The sequence below is a fragment of the Micropterus salmoides genome, unplaced genomic scaffold (genome assembly GCF_014851395.1).
Source record: "Micropterus salmoides isolate LMB-PRFRI ecotype aquatic unplaced genomic scaffold, ASM1485139v1 Ms_hic_scaffold_1, whole genome shotgun sequence".
Classification (NCBI taxonomy): Eukaryota; Metazoa; Chordata; class Actinopteri; order Centrarchiformes; family Centrarchidae; genus Micropterus; species Micropterus salmoides.
Window position 1 is genome coordinate 19,142,992 of NW_024040040.1, and position 19,328 is coordinate 19,162,319.

Genomic DNA, 19,328 nt, shown 5'->3' on the forward strand with positions numbered 1-19,328 from the left:
AGTTTCTCCATGGTTTGGATTCAGTTTTATGAGAATACTTCCCTCCAAGATTCAAATCTGTCAAACCCGGAGCGACCTGTCAAAGCATTCATGTGTTTCACTACCTGAGTGAACCAGTGTGTTTGCGTCAGACGTCATTTTAACGTCACTAGTCATGTAACGATACAAGCTCCGAAGCAGTGGTTCGTTGAAGGACAGTCAGACGTAACATCACTACCTGCAGCCAGTTACCTGGATGACAATCAACCAATTAACATGATTATTTATGAATACACAAATCTAAGCCAACAAATGTAGTTAGTGCCTGAATAAAGTAGTCAAGCCACTCTCCATCTACTATAGTTGCAAACATGTCCTAAATGTTTTAAAAACCTCATTGCAACTTTGTTTCATATATATAACATAACATTACAAAATCATGAGCGCAGTGGCTCAATGTTAGATGCCTCTTGTTTGGAGGATGTGGGTTCAATCCTCACTATCAGTCAATTTCAATGTTGGATGTTCAAAAGAAAAAGTGATGCTCTAAAAGAAGGATGGATGAATTCAAACATTTGGGTAACTGCAATTGGAGAACAATGGACGTAAATGTATAAGTGAGTAAGATTGAATGTGTTTGTGTAGTTCTTTCATTGGCTTGTAGATTACATGCATTATCTGCACTGACCTAACCAGAAATTATATTCAGCTATTAGCTAAATTAGCAAATTTTAATTCCACTTGTTCAGCTAAAGCTAACACAGGCCTACATATGCTCAGAGGTTTACTGAGCTGTCTCTCAGTACAAACATCTGGCTTGTTGGTCATTCTTTAAAAATTCACTGTGAAACTCATCTTTAAAATCTTATGTCCAAGTCTGACTCAGACCCATTCAAAGGCAAGATTTGTTTTACTCAAGTTTGTAAGTCAGCAGAAAATGTCAGTCAACAAGCCCAGGGCTAAGTATGTAACCCTTAGAACTGGCTTGAGTCAGTAGTGTTAGAATTAGATTTCAAAGACATCTCATTTGTTAAAAATAAATGATAAACAACCCAACGTTGGTACTGACAGACAGTTCAGGATGATTAACTGGCCTCAGTTAAGCATGTTAGCTTTAGCTGAACAGGTGAATAGTTAAATATAATTTCTGGTAAGTTTAGTGCATATAATGCGTTCAATATACAAACCAATGAAAGACCTACACAAACACATTCAAGCTTACTCATTTATATATTTAAATCCATTATTATCCAATTGCAGTTACCCAAATGTTTGTAGCATGTGCTCCTTATTGCCTCCAGGTGAAAGTGCCAGCTGTCAAACAGGAAGTGGTGGAATCCAATTTGATTTATGCAAGGGGGAACCCAGACTGAACTAAGTGGGGTAGAGTAGAGGGGATGTTTGGTTGTTGTAAATAGCAACAGCATCTATTTTTTAATGTTAATACAGAATGTTTTAGCCTGTGTTTCAAATATATCCATTTATATTTTAAACAGGTTGAGAAAATTAATTCACTGAATTCATACAATGGATGGATGACAAAATCCTCTGTTGTCTTTCCATGCAAAAATGCATTCCTAAGTTCAAACCGAAGTTAGTATGAGGCTTTATAAGTCTTTAGTGTTAGTCGAAGCCATGGCTGTATTTGAAGCCATGTGTTCTTTTATATAGGCTTAAGTACATTATAATATTTATCTTCTAAATTTATTAAATACAATTTAATTTACACAAGCCTAGTACATGCCACTATGCCTATTGATGATTAACTCACCATATGCTTTTAAGTTGCGACAATTTTTTACTGGATATTACAATAGCCTATTTGTGTTTACCTAATCAATATTTTTGACAAAGAATCACAGCACACATACAGTACTTAATTGTTTTATTTACCCTATATTTTTCACGTCTTCTGGCCTAAGCTGAAACTGTTTTGTTTATGTGACTGATCAGTGGATTGTCACATTTTGACAAAGCAGTGGAGATAAAAATAGGTAACCAGGGATCTCAGTTTACCTACAGAGGGCCATGCAGACCCCAGTGATGTAACAGCATCTCCCGTCTTCACAAAGATCATCACGACAGAAAGACCTCTCACTGTGTGGCTTTTTCTTTGTACAGCAAGGGTCATGATGCAACTCACTATTATTTTCAAAAATAATTTCCATTAATTGTTCAGTGTATAAAATGTTAGAAGCAATTTAAATAGTATACTATTATAAAATGAATGTATTTGTATGTAGGCCTATGTTGGACCAAAATACCTGCAAGCTATATATAAACCGGAATTGTGTTTTTCCCCTGCCTGACACATCACTACATCATAAAGGATCTTCGTCCACACGCCCAGCCTCAGCACCAGCTCATCCTTTCTGAACGGGGTTTTTCCCCCAGTATGTGCGCACTAACGGTAGGCTAAAAGAAACCATGATAAGGAGCCCTTCGTGGTAAGGACGAACGCTGCTGGACCTCGTTCTCCTCCTCCCGAGCTCGTGTTTCGCGGTTCGGTATGTCTTTGAGCCTGCTTCCCGTCTCGCCATGCCCGCTGCTGAACGCCACCTGCCGCCGCCGCCGCTGCTGCTCTTTCTGCCGTGGTTGCTTCTGATTTTCTGCCTGGATGGGGCGGTGAGAGCAGCGGGGGAGGGCGGCGGCCTGCCCTCCTCCTCGCCCGGGGACAATGGCCTCACCGTCGCGGTCGGAGACCCGTCCGCCACCGACCCAACCGCCGCGGGGCGATTTCTCAGCTCCTCCGCTCTGACCGCAGGTAAACATAAACAAAAGAAGGAGCGCTCCTCCAGTCAGTCATTGTTAAAGAAAATGGAAATGAGCTGCAACAGAGCTAACACTGTGACTCATAACTGAAGACATCTTCAATTTACTTCTTTTATCCAGCACACAGTCCAAAACCCAAAGAATCTCCATTTACTATCATAAATGGCAAAGAATAGCAGCAATTCCTCACATTTAAGAAGATGAAACCAGCAAATTTTTCAAATTTTTGCTTAAAAAAATGACTGAAATCGATTATCAGAATAGTTGTCAATTAATTTTCTTTCAATCGACTAATCGTTGCAGCCCTAATGCCTAGAAGTCTAACACGGCCGTACAGTGTAGCTGTTCTTCTCTGGCTTGGTTTTGATGCATTCCACTGATTCAGCTGTGGCTGCTTCATCACTTTTTCATGGTGAGGGAAAGGTTACTGAGCACTGCTGAGAGGAAGAGGTGGATGCTGATCTCCATACAGATAAAACACATGCTGAGACACATGTATCACCCCAAATAAATACCTGGATGTCCTGGCCTAGATCAGCTCCAGCCTCAGTTTGATTTCTAAATCAAATGCTTGGCATTCTCTCTCCAGAGACCCAGTTTGCCCTGAAGGTGCTGGTAAGGGACCTGGTGACCCGTCAGCCACTGCCGGGTGCGTCAGTGGACATATATGTCAACCACACCCTGAGGAGTTCTGCCCAAACAGGGGAGAGAGGTGAAGTTCTGCTCTGGGTATTGTACAGTCCGGGCCTCAGTCTGACTCTGCTGGGCAACATGGAAGGCTACGTCCCCAGCGCCCTGCCCTGGAGCACCACCAAGAGACCGAGTGAGTGACGCCCACAGAAACTTTTTATACCTTTATCCAAGCAAGACTAGCTGATTTACTGTTTCAGAATTATACCTAATCGACCTCTGAGTCATGAGCCTGGTTTCTCTGACACAACAGCCATGCAGTAGCAGTAATTAAAAGTGGTTGGTACTACGAGCCTTGCTCAAGAACGCATTGTTTTTTATAGACATGCATTATTTTAGCTGCGTAAACAAAGAAATTATGGAGTGGGAGGCTGTAAAAGGTTGAAAACACGAAAGGAAAATCAAGCAGGCTTGTGCTTTAATAGCTTATTTAGCCACGTTATTCACGCACCTGCATTATTAATGCTCATTACAGATTAATGAAGTGTCTGCGACAACATACAACTTGTCTCTGAGGTTTGTTCATGATGAAGCAATTTATGTTCCCAGCATTCAGTCAAGTGTAACTGAACACCGTGTCCTAGAGTCATCTCATCGATTGTCTCTACAGCTCTACAGTGGAGTCGAGGTGTCTGAGAGAAACATATCCCTGCCTCAGCAAACTGTCTTTGTCCTACACCGAATCAAATTCAGAGGGGGGTGGGGGCTCTTCAGCCACAGCGATCTCACGTTGGTATAAAAACTCTATTGTCAGTGTTCTCACATCCTCTGACCGGTCTGAATCAGACAGAAGAGAAGCAGGGAGGTGGTGTTTTAGAGTTGAGATGGAGCAGGCGTTAGGGAGAAAATCAGAGCGATGATGAAAGAGTGTCATCTGTCGAGACCTGCTTTGCTCCGCATTATCCGAGGCGCCTCCCTTTTGTGCTGCTAAGCCAAACAACTGAACCCTGAAAAGAGGTTTGAGGTAGGAATGCCCTCTGCTGGTGGTACTACAGGTCTACAAGTCATCATTAACAGCTTGCCCAAAAAACCACAGAGAAGAAGCTTGACCTCTCTCCTCACGTATCATCTCTTGCTACATCTTAAATCACCTATTCACATTTCTTCCTGTAAAGGTGATTTTTCCTCTATGAAAGAAAAGTAAAAAATGTTGAAAAATATTAGCATTTGTGTTTTATATCTGACCTTTTTATTTGTCTTCCTGCAGTTTTCTCAGCTGTGACGTTGCTGCTGCTCCCTCACAGTCAGGGCAACATCTGGCTGTTTGAAGACTCAGTACTTATCAGCCGGAAGTTACCTGGTAAGTTTAAGTAACTTTTTTTGACTTCAGGAACAAGTCACCTATATTATCTTTATTATCATTTTACATTTTCAGGCCTTGACTTGAAAAATATTGGTTGTTTTTCCTGAATTAACTGAGCTAAACGTGACAGCTTTAACCAGTTAAGCTGGGTAGTTTTTAAGTTTTTGTTAGAGTAGAAAATTAAGAAAGTATTGATTGATTTGCTGTATTGCAATATTAAAATGTGAATAGGATAAGTCACTACTGATGTAGGTGCTGAGGTAAACCACAATACTTTCTATACTTTCAATAGTTTCTTGTCGCTCAGATCAATTAGGGACATTTAAGCCTCCAACATCTTGTGCTATATGTGCCAGATTAAGAACAGCAACTGTAAAATGTCCCCTCAAAGCACGACACTACATTATATATTTAAACATACTGCATTGTGGGTCCAAATTTAGATTAATCATATGTCAACTTGTTATTACAGACAGTTCATCCCAACCCAAGGTTTCGTTCCCCAAGAACCTCCTTACAATGTCTGATAAGAGCAACGTCTCCTCAGTGACAGCATACCTGACTGTGCCACAGCACCACCTAGCTAAAGACTGTGCCAACTGCACGCCGGGCATCATCAGCAGCAAATCAGGTGAGCGTTAAATAAGGCCTCATTAATATATAAAGCAGTTTATTCTTAGTCTGGAGTGTTCATGTTTTGGTTTGGTCACTGACGACATATTTCTCAAAATACACTGAATAGGACTAAAAATTCTGCCAATGGGCTGATTATAATGTTTAACACGTTGAACTTGTTGGTGGGCATTTTTAAATTTAGCACATTTTAGAGTTTATTTCATTATTTTTTGATAATTCTTTACAAAATTGTTATAAGGCATTGTTTAAAGAGGTGGTATTTTGCTCATTTTCAGGTTCAAAATCCTATTTAGGGGTTGTACCAGAACAGGTTTACATGGTGTAATTTTCAAAAAAACACCATATTTTTTATCATCCTGCACATTGCTTCAGCTCCTCTTTTCACCCTGTGTTGAAGACTTCGTTTTAGCTATGGAGTGATACATCTTGTCTGTAAATGATCTTTGTTGGGAGTTGCACATGGCAGTTCCTAGTTAAGGACTACTAGCCAATCAGAAGCAGAGAAAGGCGGGTCAGTGAGAAGCCAAGGCTTTGTTTCAGCTGTACATGTTGCCGACCAGCTTGGCAACATAGACTGGAGCAAGAGTTTCAGAGTGGTGAGTTATTAACCCTTAAGAGTTCCTTAAAAAAAAAAACTTAATTGACAAAAAATGGCTCCTTCCCAAAAACTGCTGTAAAAATGTCATAAATTAATATTTATTTCCACTTTAAATGAGTCAATCTTTCAAAGCTACTTCAGCCTGAAATATACATATCAAACATTAATTATATTTGGGAGATTTTAACCCTTTAAATGCCATTATGTTTACATAACTCCACTATTATTTTATTGAAAAAAAACAAAAAATCTAAAATAATTTCCATAAAAAACAATTCAAGGACTGCTTGATTATTAATATTATTATCAGGGCCTGAGATGGGTCACTGATTGGCAGCAAGATTGATTTTGATGCATTGTTATTTTTTCTGCAGTGGCAGATTCATAATCTTAGTTTAGAATGATATATGATCATTTCCAGATTCTCCTGTGTGCTGTCTTGCCATCTCCAAAATGACTACTCCTGCACTACTGCTCATACTTAGACTATTAGGTACACCTGATCAATTGTTTATCAACACAAATAGCTGGTCAGCCAATCACATGACTGCAACTTAATGCATTTAGGCATGTAGACGTGGTCAAGACAACTTGCCATTCTGTTCATCAGAATGGTTGTTGGTGCCAGACAGGCTGGTCTGAGTATTTCAGAAACTGCTGATCTACTGGGATTTACACAACCATCTCTAGGGTTTACAGAGAATGGTCTGAAAAAGAGAAAATATACAGTTGTGTGGACGAGAAATGCCTTGTTGATGTAAGAGGTCAGAGGAGAATGGGTAGACTTGTTCGAGATGACAAAGGCAAAAGAAACTCAAATAACCACTCGTCACTCGCAAGGTATGCACCATTCAGATGCTCGGGTCAGATTCTGGCGTAAACAACAAACAACAAGCATGGATCCATCCTGCCTTGGATCAACGGTTGGTGGTGGTGGTGGTGGTGGTGATGGTGTAATGTGTGGGGGAAATTTTCTTGACACACTTTGAGCCCCAGTGACCATTGTATAAATGCGACAGCCTACCTGAGTATTGTTGTTGGCCATCCCTTTATGACCACAGTGTACCCATCTTCTGATGGCTACTTCCAGCAAGATAATGCACCATGTCACAAAGCTCAAATCATCTCAAACTGGTTTCTTGAACATGACATTGAGTTCACTGAACTCCAATGGCCTCTACAGTCACCAGATCTCAATCCAATAGAGCATGGCGGAAGGGGAGATTCACATCATGAATGTGCAGCTGACAAATCTGCAGCACCTACTACTACTACTACATGATGCTATCACGTCAATACGGACCAAAGTCTCTTAGGAATGTGTCCAACACCTTGTTGAAAATATACCACGAAGAATTAAGGCCCTGTCTACACGAACACGGGTATTTTCAAAACTGTGACTTTTTCTATGTGGTTTGGCAGTTCGTACCGTACACATGGAAACGTAGTATCAGGTCACTGAAATCCGAACATTTTTGAAAACCCCTGCCAGGGTGAAGATTTTAAGAAATGCTGCAAATGTTGCAGTGTTATGTTGACACTAAAACCAGAGTTTTTGCCTTGCGTTGTAAGAGTGCGTGCACCGTTATCTGCTGTGTTTGATGTCAGATTGTGGGCCACTGCCTGCTTTGTTTCTGATATTATTAGGCACTGATTGGCGAACATGGCTTTACGGTTAGGGTCATATTGCCTCCTGGTGGTTTGGCATGCTCTTGGCAGCGCTTGATAGCGTGTTTTTGCATTTTCATGTAGACAGAAATTTTTTTTGAAACCCAGGAAAAACTCCGGTTATGAAAATACCCGCGTCCGTGTGGACTAGGCCTAAGGCAGTTCTGAAGGCAAAAGGGTCTCCAACCCGGTACTAGTAAGGTGTACCTAATAAAGTGGCCGGTGAGTGTATAACCATCGCTGCAGTGCACCTGCATAAACAACCTGAATGAGAACAAAAACAATGTCCCAATTTTGTTTTGGTTCTCGCTGCTCATCGTTTTCATTCCTGGATCAGTTCATAAAGCAGAGTGTGGCCTTCAAAGAGAAAAGACTTTGAAGATGAACTTGGACATGCATGCGCATACACACACGCGCACACACACGTGCACACACACACACACACACACACACACACACACACACACAGACCTTTCTTTTACACAGACACCATCATCCAACATCAATATGACACACACACACATATCATTTCAGGGGCAAGACACCCTCGCAGAAAACAGCTAAAAAGTGTGAAATTTGCTGCATGCTGTAAAAGGGAAAAAAGTAGCACAAACTGGTGGACAGATATAAAAATAAAAAATTGTAAGCTAGTAGTGTAAAATGAAATATTAACATAAAGGAATGCATCAGTTTAGGTTAGGATAAATGCGGGATCAAAAAACGCATTTTCAATGGTTTTCAATGGGGCATTTTTTGTCCTAAGGGACGAATGTGTCGGTTTTTGCGTAGCTTAGCCATTTTAAGCTAATTTAAGGAACTGAGATGACAATTGGAAAATTTCTTTAAAAAGAATATCCTCTGGCAAATTTGAGCTACTAGAGGGTAGCTAGTGTTTGGAAGAGAGAGGAGGTGTGTGCTGCAGCTCAGTGTTTTTACACCGGTGTTTTTGAGGGCGTGTCAGAGTAGCCGCTTGGCGAGTGTTATATGAGGTGCATTTAGCTTTCATCCCTGTGACGTCACAGGGATGAAAGGGAAGCGGGTGGACTACAAACGAGCTGTTTTCAGGCAGTCCAGAGCAGAGTTTTCTGTGGGAGATGGGAACTCCCTTTGGGCTGGACTTTGGGCTTTTTCACTTTGCAAACCTATTACATGCACAAAAAAGATATATAACTCAATAAAGGAGAGGGAAAAAGCCAAAAACCATAATATCACCTCTTTCAACTTTGACTTTAACCCCTCTTACTGGATCACTCCTTCAGTGTTCAGAAGCATCGAGCTGAAGGCGGTGGCAGCCATCAGTGTCCTGCTGTACTCTGGTGGTCAGGAACTCCAGGTACGAGGGCCCATTCAAATCAGCCTGCCCCTGGGACACAGCACGCACCTCAGGGCCTCTGATACTGTGCCAGCCTGGGCCTTTAACACAAAGACAGGTAAGAGGAAAGATCACAGAGAAGCCGCTAAATGACTTCACAAAATAACACTAGAAAAACACAAAATTCATATATAGAACGATCCAACATTCAGAAGGAGATAAAATGTGTTCCTAGCTGACTGAAACTCTTTCAAACACATCAACACACTTAAAATAGTCTGACTCAGTAGTACACCAACTCAAGCATAAGAGCCAATATTGTGAGCCAATTTTGATGATTAAATGATTTGATAATAATTAATGTTTATGCTGTTTGAAGGTGCCTGGGAGAATCAGGGTCTGGGAATAGTAAAAACAGTTGGTGATGAGCTGGTTTGGACCTATACCGCTTCCCATCTGGGCCACTGGATCGCTGCCCCACTTCCCTCATCAAACGGTACAGAACTCATCTACCTTCATTAACTCATGTAATTGCAGCTTGTGCAGAGGTCTGCCGACATTTGTATTGGTAAATGCCTATCTATAAATTTAACCATATAGATTACCTGGGTCATGGAAGCTCTTTGGATTTCATATCACACCACACCTACCTGTTGATGGGAATACTGGGAGGAATGCTGGCTATAGTAATTGGATTCCTTTCCTTGCTGCTGTGTTACTGCGGGTGAGAAATGCTGCTCAGAAATGTTCTTGGTCAGGTTGAATTTACAGTATATAAAAATGTTTTTCTGTTTTCTATGTACTGTTTAGACATGTGTCAGAATTTAGATATGTTTTGGCTACAGAAATCTGTGAGTCACATATATAATATATGTAATATAGTCACTCTCAAGCTTAGTGGACAATTTAAAAGGCCTTCAAAACTTACTTTCTCAATTAGCTCCTTACTAGGAGCAATGAGGTTCTACGTGAACATTTAAATTTGTGCCACGGTTGGAACGGTTATGGTTATTTCAGATTAGATGTCTGGAAGTTTTGTTTCTCTGTACTCTTCCCATTGATTTTAAATAGGCAGGGCTCAGTTGGAAAAAGGTAATATCACGGATTTCCACGCAGCAATCAGGATTTACCAACATCTGAATCAGAATCTTATGACAGCTGATGAGTTGTTTAATTCTTGTCACCATTTTTTAATGTATAACTCTTAATAACACTCATGTTTGATCTTTGAATAAGCAACCTTGTAAGTTATAGCAACTGAAGCCAAGTTTTCATGGTCTAACAGCACATTTAATAACCCTGTTAAAGAAGAGACTGACTAGAGATAAATGTCCGATAGGTATAACTAGCTACTTAAAATAAGAATGCTCAACTGTCCCTTTAACTTACCCTTAGCTGGTCTGGAAAGCGACCCCATGGTACTGCAGTCCGTCCTGATTAAATTATGTTTCTTCCATATACAGAGGTTCTCATCAAGAGCCCAGGAGTAGGAGGAGAGCACGCTTTTCCAAACTCACAGTGGTGAAAAAAGACCAAACCACCTCCACCCACATGGAAGAGGGTTTGTTGTTCCGTTCTGGCGACAACAGCCTCGCTTCCTGCAGTGTCCAGTGTGAACCTTCGTCCACACCGAGGCACAAGGCCAACTACAACATATATGTGGAGGATCCAGGGAGTCTCCCGGCGGCTCCCTTTTATGACAACATTGCTCTGAGTCGGATCAAAGGTTCCCAGCCACCCTCTCACTACATCAACAGTGAAGAGGTGGCTCGGCTTCGGGAGAGGTCAGAGCAGAACCGGGCCAACATGAACTCTGACAACTTCTTTCCAGATAAGCTGGTTCATATCTACAACCAGCCGGTGGCCATCATTCAGGCGCCGGAGCTTTTCAGTGCTCAGGAGCAGCAACTGTCAGGCTGCAAGTCTGCTACTTTCCCCCGCAACGGAGGTGAGTATGATGCTCACTCGGAGCCTGCAAGTAAGGACAGCTACACCCAGACACTACCCAAAGTCCCTCACCACCACTCCCAAGGTGGAAGCAGTCCACAGCAGAGCAGCCAAGATGAGCCCCATTCTCTGGAGACTCCTCCCCAAGGCCAAGGCCCTAACGCTAGTGTGTGGGGACGCTACAGTAACCTCCTTGAATCCTCCGTCTCTGTGCCTGGGACTCTTAATGAAGCAGCTGGTATGGAGGCTTTCAGCAATGGGCATGGTGTACCCAGTGAGCTGCAGGGGATTTCAGAGCGCACCTTGCTGGAGCTTACTCGGGGCAAGTCCTTGTCGTCTCACCCCAGGGCCTGGTTTGTCTCCTTAGACGGGAAGCCGGCTGCCCAGGTTCGCCACTCCATTATTGAGCTCCAAAGCCGACACCGCCCACCTAGCAGCAACGACACCAGCCTGGACTCAGGGGTGGACATGAACGAGCCTCAGCAGAATATCCGCGAGACAGAGCGTGACAGGCCTTCGATCAGGGCTTCTTCCCTGCCACACCACAGCCGAGGGGGGCGTTACGGTGAAGAACAGGACCTGAGCAGTAGTGAGAGTGGCACAACAGCCACCTGTACGCCGGAGGACCCTTACCTGAGGAACATTTTAGACGGGAGCAGTGGGGCTATTCCCAACATTCCTGAAGAGCGAGACGGTATGGATACATCCAGCGCTCAGGAAGACAGTGAGTCAAGAGGTACACCGCCTCCACGGCGTCTGAGGAAGGTGAGGGAGAAGGGGAAAACGGAAAAGAGGAGTGCCAAGCATGTCCGCGAGGGGAGGCCTCTGACCAAGCGAAGTTAGAGCATGGCTCATTGCAGACGAGAATTCTTTCATCAGTGCTGAATTTAAATGTCCCATTAACAATTTAACCCACATCAAGCTATTTTCATCACGTGGTGTCATCAGTGCTGAGTGATCCAAATTAGTTTTTTCCACTAGTGCTCACACAGGCATTGTTGTTGTTGGGTTATGTGATTGTACAACTTTGCCAAAGAATGCATAACCAAGCTCAAGATATAAAGCAGGATGTATGTCATGTTGAAGCATTATGTAGCTGCTGTTAGACAACTTTGCGCACCATGTTCTCTCATTCTCCCAAATCTGAAGATCACCAGCGAGATTCTTCACAGCAAAATGTCCGTGTGAACACGATATCACATAGTCCCCAGCACTGGCATTATAGAGGGTGCCTTCTTACTGCCTGTAATTATTAAATATGATGATGTAAGACACAGTATGTGTCTGTGTTTAGTCAAATCTGGTGAGTTTGCAGGATGGACAAAGATACAGGTCTATGTGTAGTGCACTTATCCTCACCATAAATGCCTGCTGTAAATTAAATAAGATATAGAAGCGTTCCCGGTTTTCAGTGCTGACATCTCATTCTGATCATACTGCCTCATTTTACTTAAAGAGAGGCTTTGGGGTTCATTAGAGGATTCAGTTGTGTCATTAGTGGAATCAGCTATGTCAGAGAATTCAAGTTTTCAACTCACGACACGAAATTCTCCTTTATATCGGAGTAATACACTGATGTACATTATAAAGCTAAGCTGCCATTTTGAAGTTATCACACCTGATAGTCAAGGTTTCAAACCTACGATTATTTTAGAATGCATGAATATGAATGTTTCCTTGTGTGTATGAAAATATTTGGCATTTTACTGTAGAGCTTACATTATGCTATCCTGGCTGTTAAATTACATGATGACTTAATTTTATTGTCTAGTCTTGAAAGGGGACTCACTGTTGTGCTGCCAACTGTAACTACTGTAAGGAGCTATTACAACACAACCCCAGGACTTCTACACTATGTTGTTTCTGGATATCATCCAGCTACTGTTAACAGCCTGAGTAAGGAGGAATTGTTGAGTGGTTGGAAGTTGCACAGCTCTGTAGGTAAATATTTGATATATTAACATTTAGATGTTAAGGAGGCCAAAAACTTCTGCTTAGCCCTCCAAGTTATGCATTATAATTATCATTTTCTTTTTTAATAACATACAGTATTATCCCTTGTAATTATTTTTGATTCGGTGCCCTGGAGTTTTGCTTTTTACAAACTCTTATTAAATTGACAATATATTTACTTCCTAATTAGCAACGACCATGGGATTACTTTTTTTGTATTGAAAGATATAACTTAGGAAAGAAAGATTTTCAACAGATTTTTCAAGATGGTCCACTACATCTTGGTACAAATATTAGATGGACTGCCATCGGATTTTGTACAGACATTCAGGGCGCCAAGAGGAGATTCCTCTAGCACCACCATGATGAGGCTGACATTTGTGGTTTTGTATGAAATGTTTCAACTGCTGTTGGATGGACTGCCATGACATTTGGCACACACATTCACGCCCCCCCCTCAGGATGAATTCTAGTAACTTTTGTGATCCTTAAACTTCTCATCTACTGCCACAATCCCGGAAAAAAACTTCCAACACTTTGGTTTATGACTAAATACTTACATAGCTAATGACTTTCCCATCAGCCATGGCTGCAATGAGTGTTTAGTGCTAATTAGCTGTTACATGCTAACATGCTGAACTAAAATGGTGAACAATGTTAACCTTATACCTGCTCAACATTACACTTAGTGAAAAGCATTACAGTGCTTCAATATGGCCTCACAGAGCATGGGTCTCTTAGTCTTGTCTGGGTTAAACCCAAGTTTTCAACAAATGTACAGTATTTTAATACCAAACTACAAAGTCACATGTATGCCTGTATTTCATATCTGTCTTCTACTTTACATGGTGGTTTTTTTGAGTCAAATAAAGCACACTACACTTTAATATGTGAGACACACAGCATTCCCAGAAACCTATTGACTTTTCAGTGTGCAAATAAAACAGCAACAATACTGAATACTGATATCACTGGCCATACATGAAAAAGTTTTGCAAAACAGTCATCATGAATATCAGAAAGTGGTTCTACTAGCAATATTTTAAATTTAAAATGGAACTTTGCAGCCACAATTTTGCCATATTTAGTCTTCCGTCATGGTACTACTTTAAATTATTTCACTGAGGAGTTCAATTTGTACGTATAAGGTTCGATTCTGTAGCTACATTCATGTTTTATTTTGTATGTATATAGTCAATCAACATTTTCTGTATTATATGGCTGTGGTTTAAATTATTTTGTGCTATTTTTCTTCCATCTAAAAGCAAAGGTCTGACAGTTGTTCCAGTGAATGGTTGATTGACAAGCTTTTTGAGCCAGCGTCGTAAAATGTTATCAATGTGAATTTTTAAGGTTAGCCTAAAGAGTGTCTTTCCATAGGTGTGTATAATAACCCTGAGCTTCATAATTTTAAATGTAGCAACAACTTGAGCACTTAATCATTTAGTATGCTTAAACATTAAAATACTTTCTCCAGCTCGTCACCATCAGCTTTATATCCCAGCTTACACGGCGACATGAGTAGTTTGTGAACACTTGACACTTGTGCTGATGAATCTTTACATGCAAATCAAACCTACTGCCACTCCTGTTTTAAAGTGATCTTGCTTAATGTATTTGTATTGATTTGAATGTAGAGTGCTCCTCTTGTGTCTAGCCATTGAACCTCATGGGCTTTTGTTTCTTCCAAAATGGGCACCTCTTGTGTTTCCCTCTGTAGTGATGGTAGTGTTATTAGTCTTGCCTTTTTGTGCATTAAATTAATAAACTTACTTGATACCAATAATTGTTCAGAAGATGCTTTCATTCTTCTTCTTCTTCTTTGAAGCATATTTGTACAAAAACAATATTTCAGATTTACATACTTATTGATTTATTCCATTTTATAAACATTTAAAAGCAAAATAAGTGCAGATACACAACTGAAACCTTAAACATTCAACCTACCTAAGATCACACATTTCAAAAACTATTTTAACTCTTTGTCTTCCTCTGATTCTGAGTGTTAATGAAGATCCCAGTCATTCTTAGCTCTGAAATGAGTGGGTTGTTTGGATATTTAATAACCACGCCTGTCCTTTTGGGTTGCAGTCTAGTTCGCCTGGCAGGAAAAGCCACTGCAGCTGTGTGGTCTGACTCTGGTCTCCACAAACCTACAAAAAGGTTCAGTGGCTGTTGCTCTCTGATTTTTGTCACTGCAGCACAACTATCAGGTGAAGCAGGGCTGTGTTTTCTCGCTGTCTTTTTTGAGGAATGTGCACGTGAGTTAGATTTACTTCGGTAATCAATAGAGGAGTTGCTTCCAGAAATAGGAAGAGATTATTTTCTCTGTAACTCTCTTTTTCCTACCTTCATCACAGTGTCTGCTGTAGCTATGCACAAGCCTTGTATCCTGTCAGTTATTAACTCTTGTGGGTTTGTGTTTAAAGTTACCGAAGAGCCTGTTAGTTAAGAGAACCATTTGAGGGAGTGACTTTAGTGTTCCTGTACTAGACTCCCACACCAGGAACAAACAGGTCCTTTAAGTTGTTTTCTGGTCGTTTGGCACGGTCACTGAAAAGGCAGGAGGCAAGCTTAGGGGAGGTCCTCCTCTCAGTGGTTCTCCAAGTCAAGACATATCCATCCAAGGGGCAGGAGCTCGACTTCTGCAGGATCCCATCCACACAGTCTGTGTGGAACTGAAGTGTGTGTGTGTGTGTGTGTGTGTGTGTGTGTGTGTGTGTGTGTGAATGAATACTTGAATTTTCTCTGATTTAGTATTGAGCTTTGCCCATTTCTTTTAAATTTAGGATTTTAGTGTACTAACGGACAGTCTGAAATTATCTACTAAACATAAACTTGATCTCTTAATGATGTGATTTTTACTACTTTGTATCATACTGATACTGTAAGTTAATGCATGCGCAAAATGAAAGGTTTTACCTTGTGATGGCAGGGTAGAGATCGGATGCGCTGACCCAGGCTAAAATCCTGCAGACAGATCCGACACTGCTGACCCTCATCCAAGAGCCAAGATCCCGATCTCACCCTGACAATAGGCAGACACCCCAACACGTGTTCTGGTAGAGGGACTACAGCTAAAGGGATGATGCTGAGTGGCAAGATATTTAGTGAACGAAAATTTGCATATTATTAATACATAGTTACAGTTATTCTTCTAACCAAGATTTTTTGTACTACAAGTTGTCAGAGTGAATCTGGCCATCTTCTGGGTGTATTCAATAACTCACCTGTCATTTTCTGGCTGAGAGGTCAGGAGTTTAGTTTTTATTTTCTTTAGGTGTGTATTTATTTTGAACCTTATAGTGTTAGTTAGGATTACTTGTTAACACCATTAACACTACTCACAACAAACAGAAATAGGACAATTCACTTGACAAAGGCCAGTTCCATTAGGTATTTGCAGTAGATGACTGCAATGTGTGGCATTAAGACCAATGCAATGTTTAGTGTTATCTGAATCATTGTTTGTTTAGCTGATGCCGTGCACATATTTTTTTCAACACTAAATCGCCAAAGCTTACTGTTCGTGAAGCAAACGGATGATGTGGGTGGCAGCCCTTCTTTGAGCAGTCCTCACATAAATAGAAGTCACTGCAGACTGAGCATCTGAACAGATGATAACAGGGATAAAAGGAGGCCTGGGAGCACAGCATGACTAGGAAATGACGGTTTACCAAAATAGTCTGCCTCACAAAAATTTGCAAACATTAGATACAATAACTTACAAAACACTACAGTATAACAGTAAACTGCCAATTACCATACTGTACCATACTATACAATACAGACAACTTTTATTTCTTCTAAATTTTCCCCCAAACTCTTATGACTGCTACCTGCTTACTTGAAACATTTGCCAGTGACGGGGCAGACCCCGCAGCTCTGACAGAGAACTCCCAGGTGTCTGTCTGGCCTCTCTCTTTCAGCGGCAGTGAAGAGCTTTGCTGCATTATTCACCTGCTCCTGGAGTAACTTCAATGAGCTGAAGTCCTCCCTGCACAGAGGGCACTTCACTGTTTCTTCCCTGTCCAACAGTCTCTGGTGATCCACCCACACCTTCATGCAAGAGATGTGGACATTATTGCCACAACCGAACCTGGGAAAGACAAGGACAGCGCATGATAGCGCAGATGTGCATGCGTTTTAACAAAATGTTGTCTTTTGTGAATATCAGGAGGTTTGAACTTAATTTTATAACATCCGAAAATCTGTGCTGGTGGTTTCCTCCAAGCTTTCTGTATGTCAACACCTGGGTGTGCAGTACTGGGGCTGATAATGCTTTATGGGGTCATGTTCTGGCCAGAAGTGCAACAAAACTGGACTAGAACATCTTACATCATTGTGAAACATCACTGTACTGAAACAAAAACAGTGAGTGCAACCCCGACCCTAGTCCGACCACAGCTGCCAACACACCTGCAGTAAGACACAGGCTGTTTTTTCTCCAGCAGCTCTTCTTGACAGATAGGACACACATCCTGGGCTTGGATCACTTTCCGGCAGACACTTCCAGCCTCCTAGTCCATGACTGGTTGGCTCGGGGTCCTAGAAGCAGCAGAAGGATAATTTTCCGTCCGGTGGGCTTTGGTTTGATGTAAACCATGGAGCACCTCCAAGATCTGTCTCTCCACAAGTCCATGCTGAAATGAATCTAGAGCAGAGTTATTTATAACAGTGCATGTCAACAGGAGCACGTGTAAAAGGGTGGGTCAAATTACCTGCAAAGTTTACACACCAATTATTGTTCAGTGTTAAACCTGAAATACCCACACAGCATTAAATAGTTTTAATTTAACTTTAGTCTATTAAATCAGCATTGTGCTGTCCCACATAATCAAGGTTTAAAAGGAATTCTATCACTGTTCTGAAGCTAGATGTTAGGTGTAATAGGGGTTTTGATGACCTTTCATGCTTTAAGTGTGTCACAAAACCAAATCTTAAACTGAATTTTTTTAAGTCTCTTTTTAATGTTTTAACAATGTAACTGAATTGAAAAAGTTCAGTATGCAATCAGTGTAAAATAAATGCATAAGCAACTTACATTCATGTTCTTTGGGCAGTCTGAATTTCCGCAGTAAAACCTTGGAATGATAAATATTCTTCTTCAAAGTCAAATATTTCAAATTAATCAATATTTAAAAGGTGTTCTAACAAAAAAGCCATGTCACAATTTTAAAGTACACTAAAAAAGTATTTAAATTATTTTATTTAATTTATATCAGGCAGTCTAATTAAAAAGAAAAGGACACTAAGAATCTAACTGTCAATATTTTTACAGTTTCATACTTTTTATTATGCACACAATTTGGTCAGTGTCCAAGACCCAATCCCAGTAATTAAGTCCTGCAAAAATGTTGATTTTTTTCCAATAACAATAAAAAAGTAGCCTTGGGAAATATCTGGATAAAAACTCCTTTGAGTGTCAATCTTTTTCTGTGTTACTGATACCAGCACATGTGTTTGCATGGCTCCTGCTCCTTGGTGATCTCCGGGCAAGTGCATGAATGTGGGTCACCCAAGCACACCTGAACAGCATGTACAAGAGAACATGCTGGAGTAAAGACACAAAACATTTGGGGGGGATTTTGAGCAACATGTGTCCTGAAATGATTGACCTTGAAGTTCCTGCCCCCCGGTCCTCTCTGAGCAGAAATGCTGTTGGGCCGAAGGATTTCAGGAGAAATATAGTTGTGTTGAGGGCTTGGTCTTGGTGGAAACTCACTGCATCACTGACCACGGTCCTCCAGGCAGTTTTCCTGAACATCCTGTCAACATGTTTATCTACCCTGTAATTATAAAAAATGAGGGTAACTGAAATTGCTGGGAGGTTAAGGTTTCAGTCTTGGCTTATATATATATATATATATATATATATATATATATACACACACACATCTTAAAATCTGTTTCACGAATCAGTTTCTCTTTATCTTCATCCCCACCTTACATTTATATAAAGTCGCTCAAAAAAATACTACATAAAAAGACCTTCCTCAACGGTGGAGCAACTTTACAGGCAAAGGTATAACGTTACTTGAACTGAAAAATACGTTCTCACCTCCTTTTATACCTGGATAGACTTAGCATTTGCTAAGCAAATGCAAACAGCAGGTAGTTTGATCAGGTTGCTAGTTAAATGTTCACGACTTGTCTGACTAACGTTAACGTTAAGTTAATTGAACACTGAAACTTAAATTACTGTAACCTGGAAATTGCTCGGAATTCCTTGTGTATTCAGAAAAAAATACGTTTTCTTCTCCGCTATCATAAAGCCACATGATATCCCATTTTAAAACATCAAAAAGATAAAACGGTTAGCTTGAGTGTGATAACGTTTTCGTTGCTCTCTTAACGCAAAGTTAACGTTAACTTAATACCTAGCTTGCACCTTGTCACGACTTCCGGTTAATGCATTCTAATGACATCTCAGTATCTACTGGGATCCGTTAAAACAAACAGTAACTCTC

The 19,328-nt window shown here is 40.9% G+C and overlaps 2 protein-coding genes across 2 annotated transcripts; one reads left to right on the forward strand and one right to left on the reverse strand.

Moving 5' to 3' along the window:
* The first annotated feature begins 1,447 nt into the window (after window positions 1–1,447).
* Window positions 1,448–14,709, forward strand: LOC119904856 (protein FAM171B). The gene is made up of 8 exons (XM_038721518.1): window positions 1,448–2,743; window positions 3,341–3,574; window positions 4,649–4,741; window positions 5,217–5,375; window positions 8,906–9,076; window positions 9,338–9,454; window positions 9,559–9,682; window positions 10,422–14,709. Exons 1-8 carry the CDS (start codon window positions 2,518–2,520, stop codon window positions 11,746–11,748), a joined length of 2,451 nt encoding a protein of 816 aa, XP_038577446.1. The 5' UTR covers window positions 1,448–2,517; the 3' UTR covers window positions 11,749–14,709.
* Window positions 14,710–16,611: 1,902 nt separating this feature from the next.
* On the reverse strand, window positions 16,612–19,301 carry zswim2 (zinc finger, SWIM-type containing 2). The gene is given in 7 exon segments (XM_038721521.1): window positions 16,612–16,957; window positions 17,278–17,406; window positions 17,903–17,942; window positions 18,310–18,386; window positions 18,477–18,496; window positions 18,499–18,647; window positions 18,920–19,301. Coding segments are annotated over 7 exon segments (462 nt in total). The 5' UTR covers window positions 18,949–19,301; the 3' UTR covers window positions 16,612–16,939.
* Window positions 19,302–19,328: the final 27 nt, after the last annotated feature.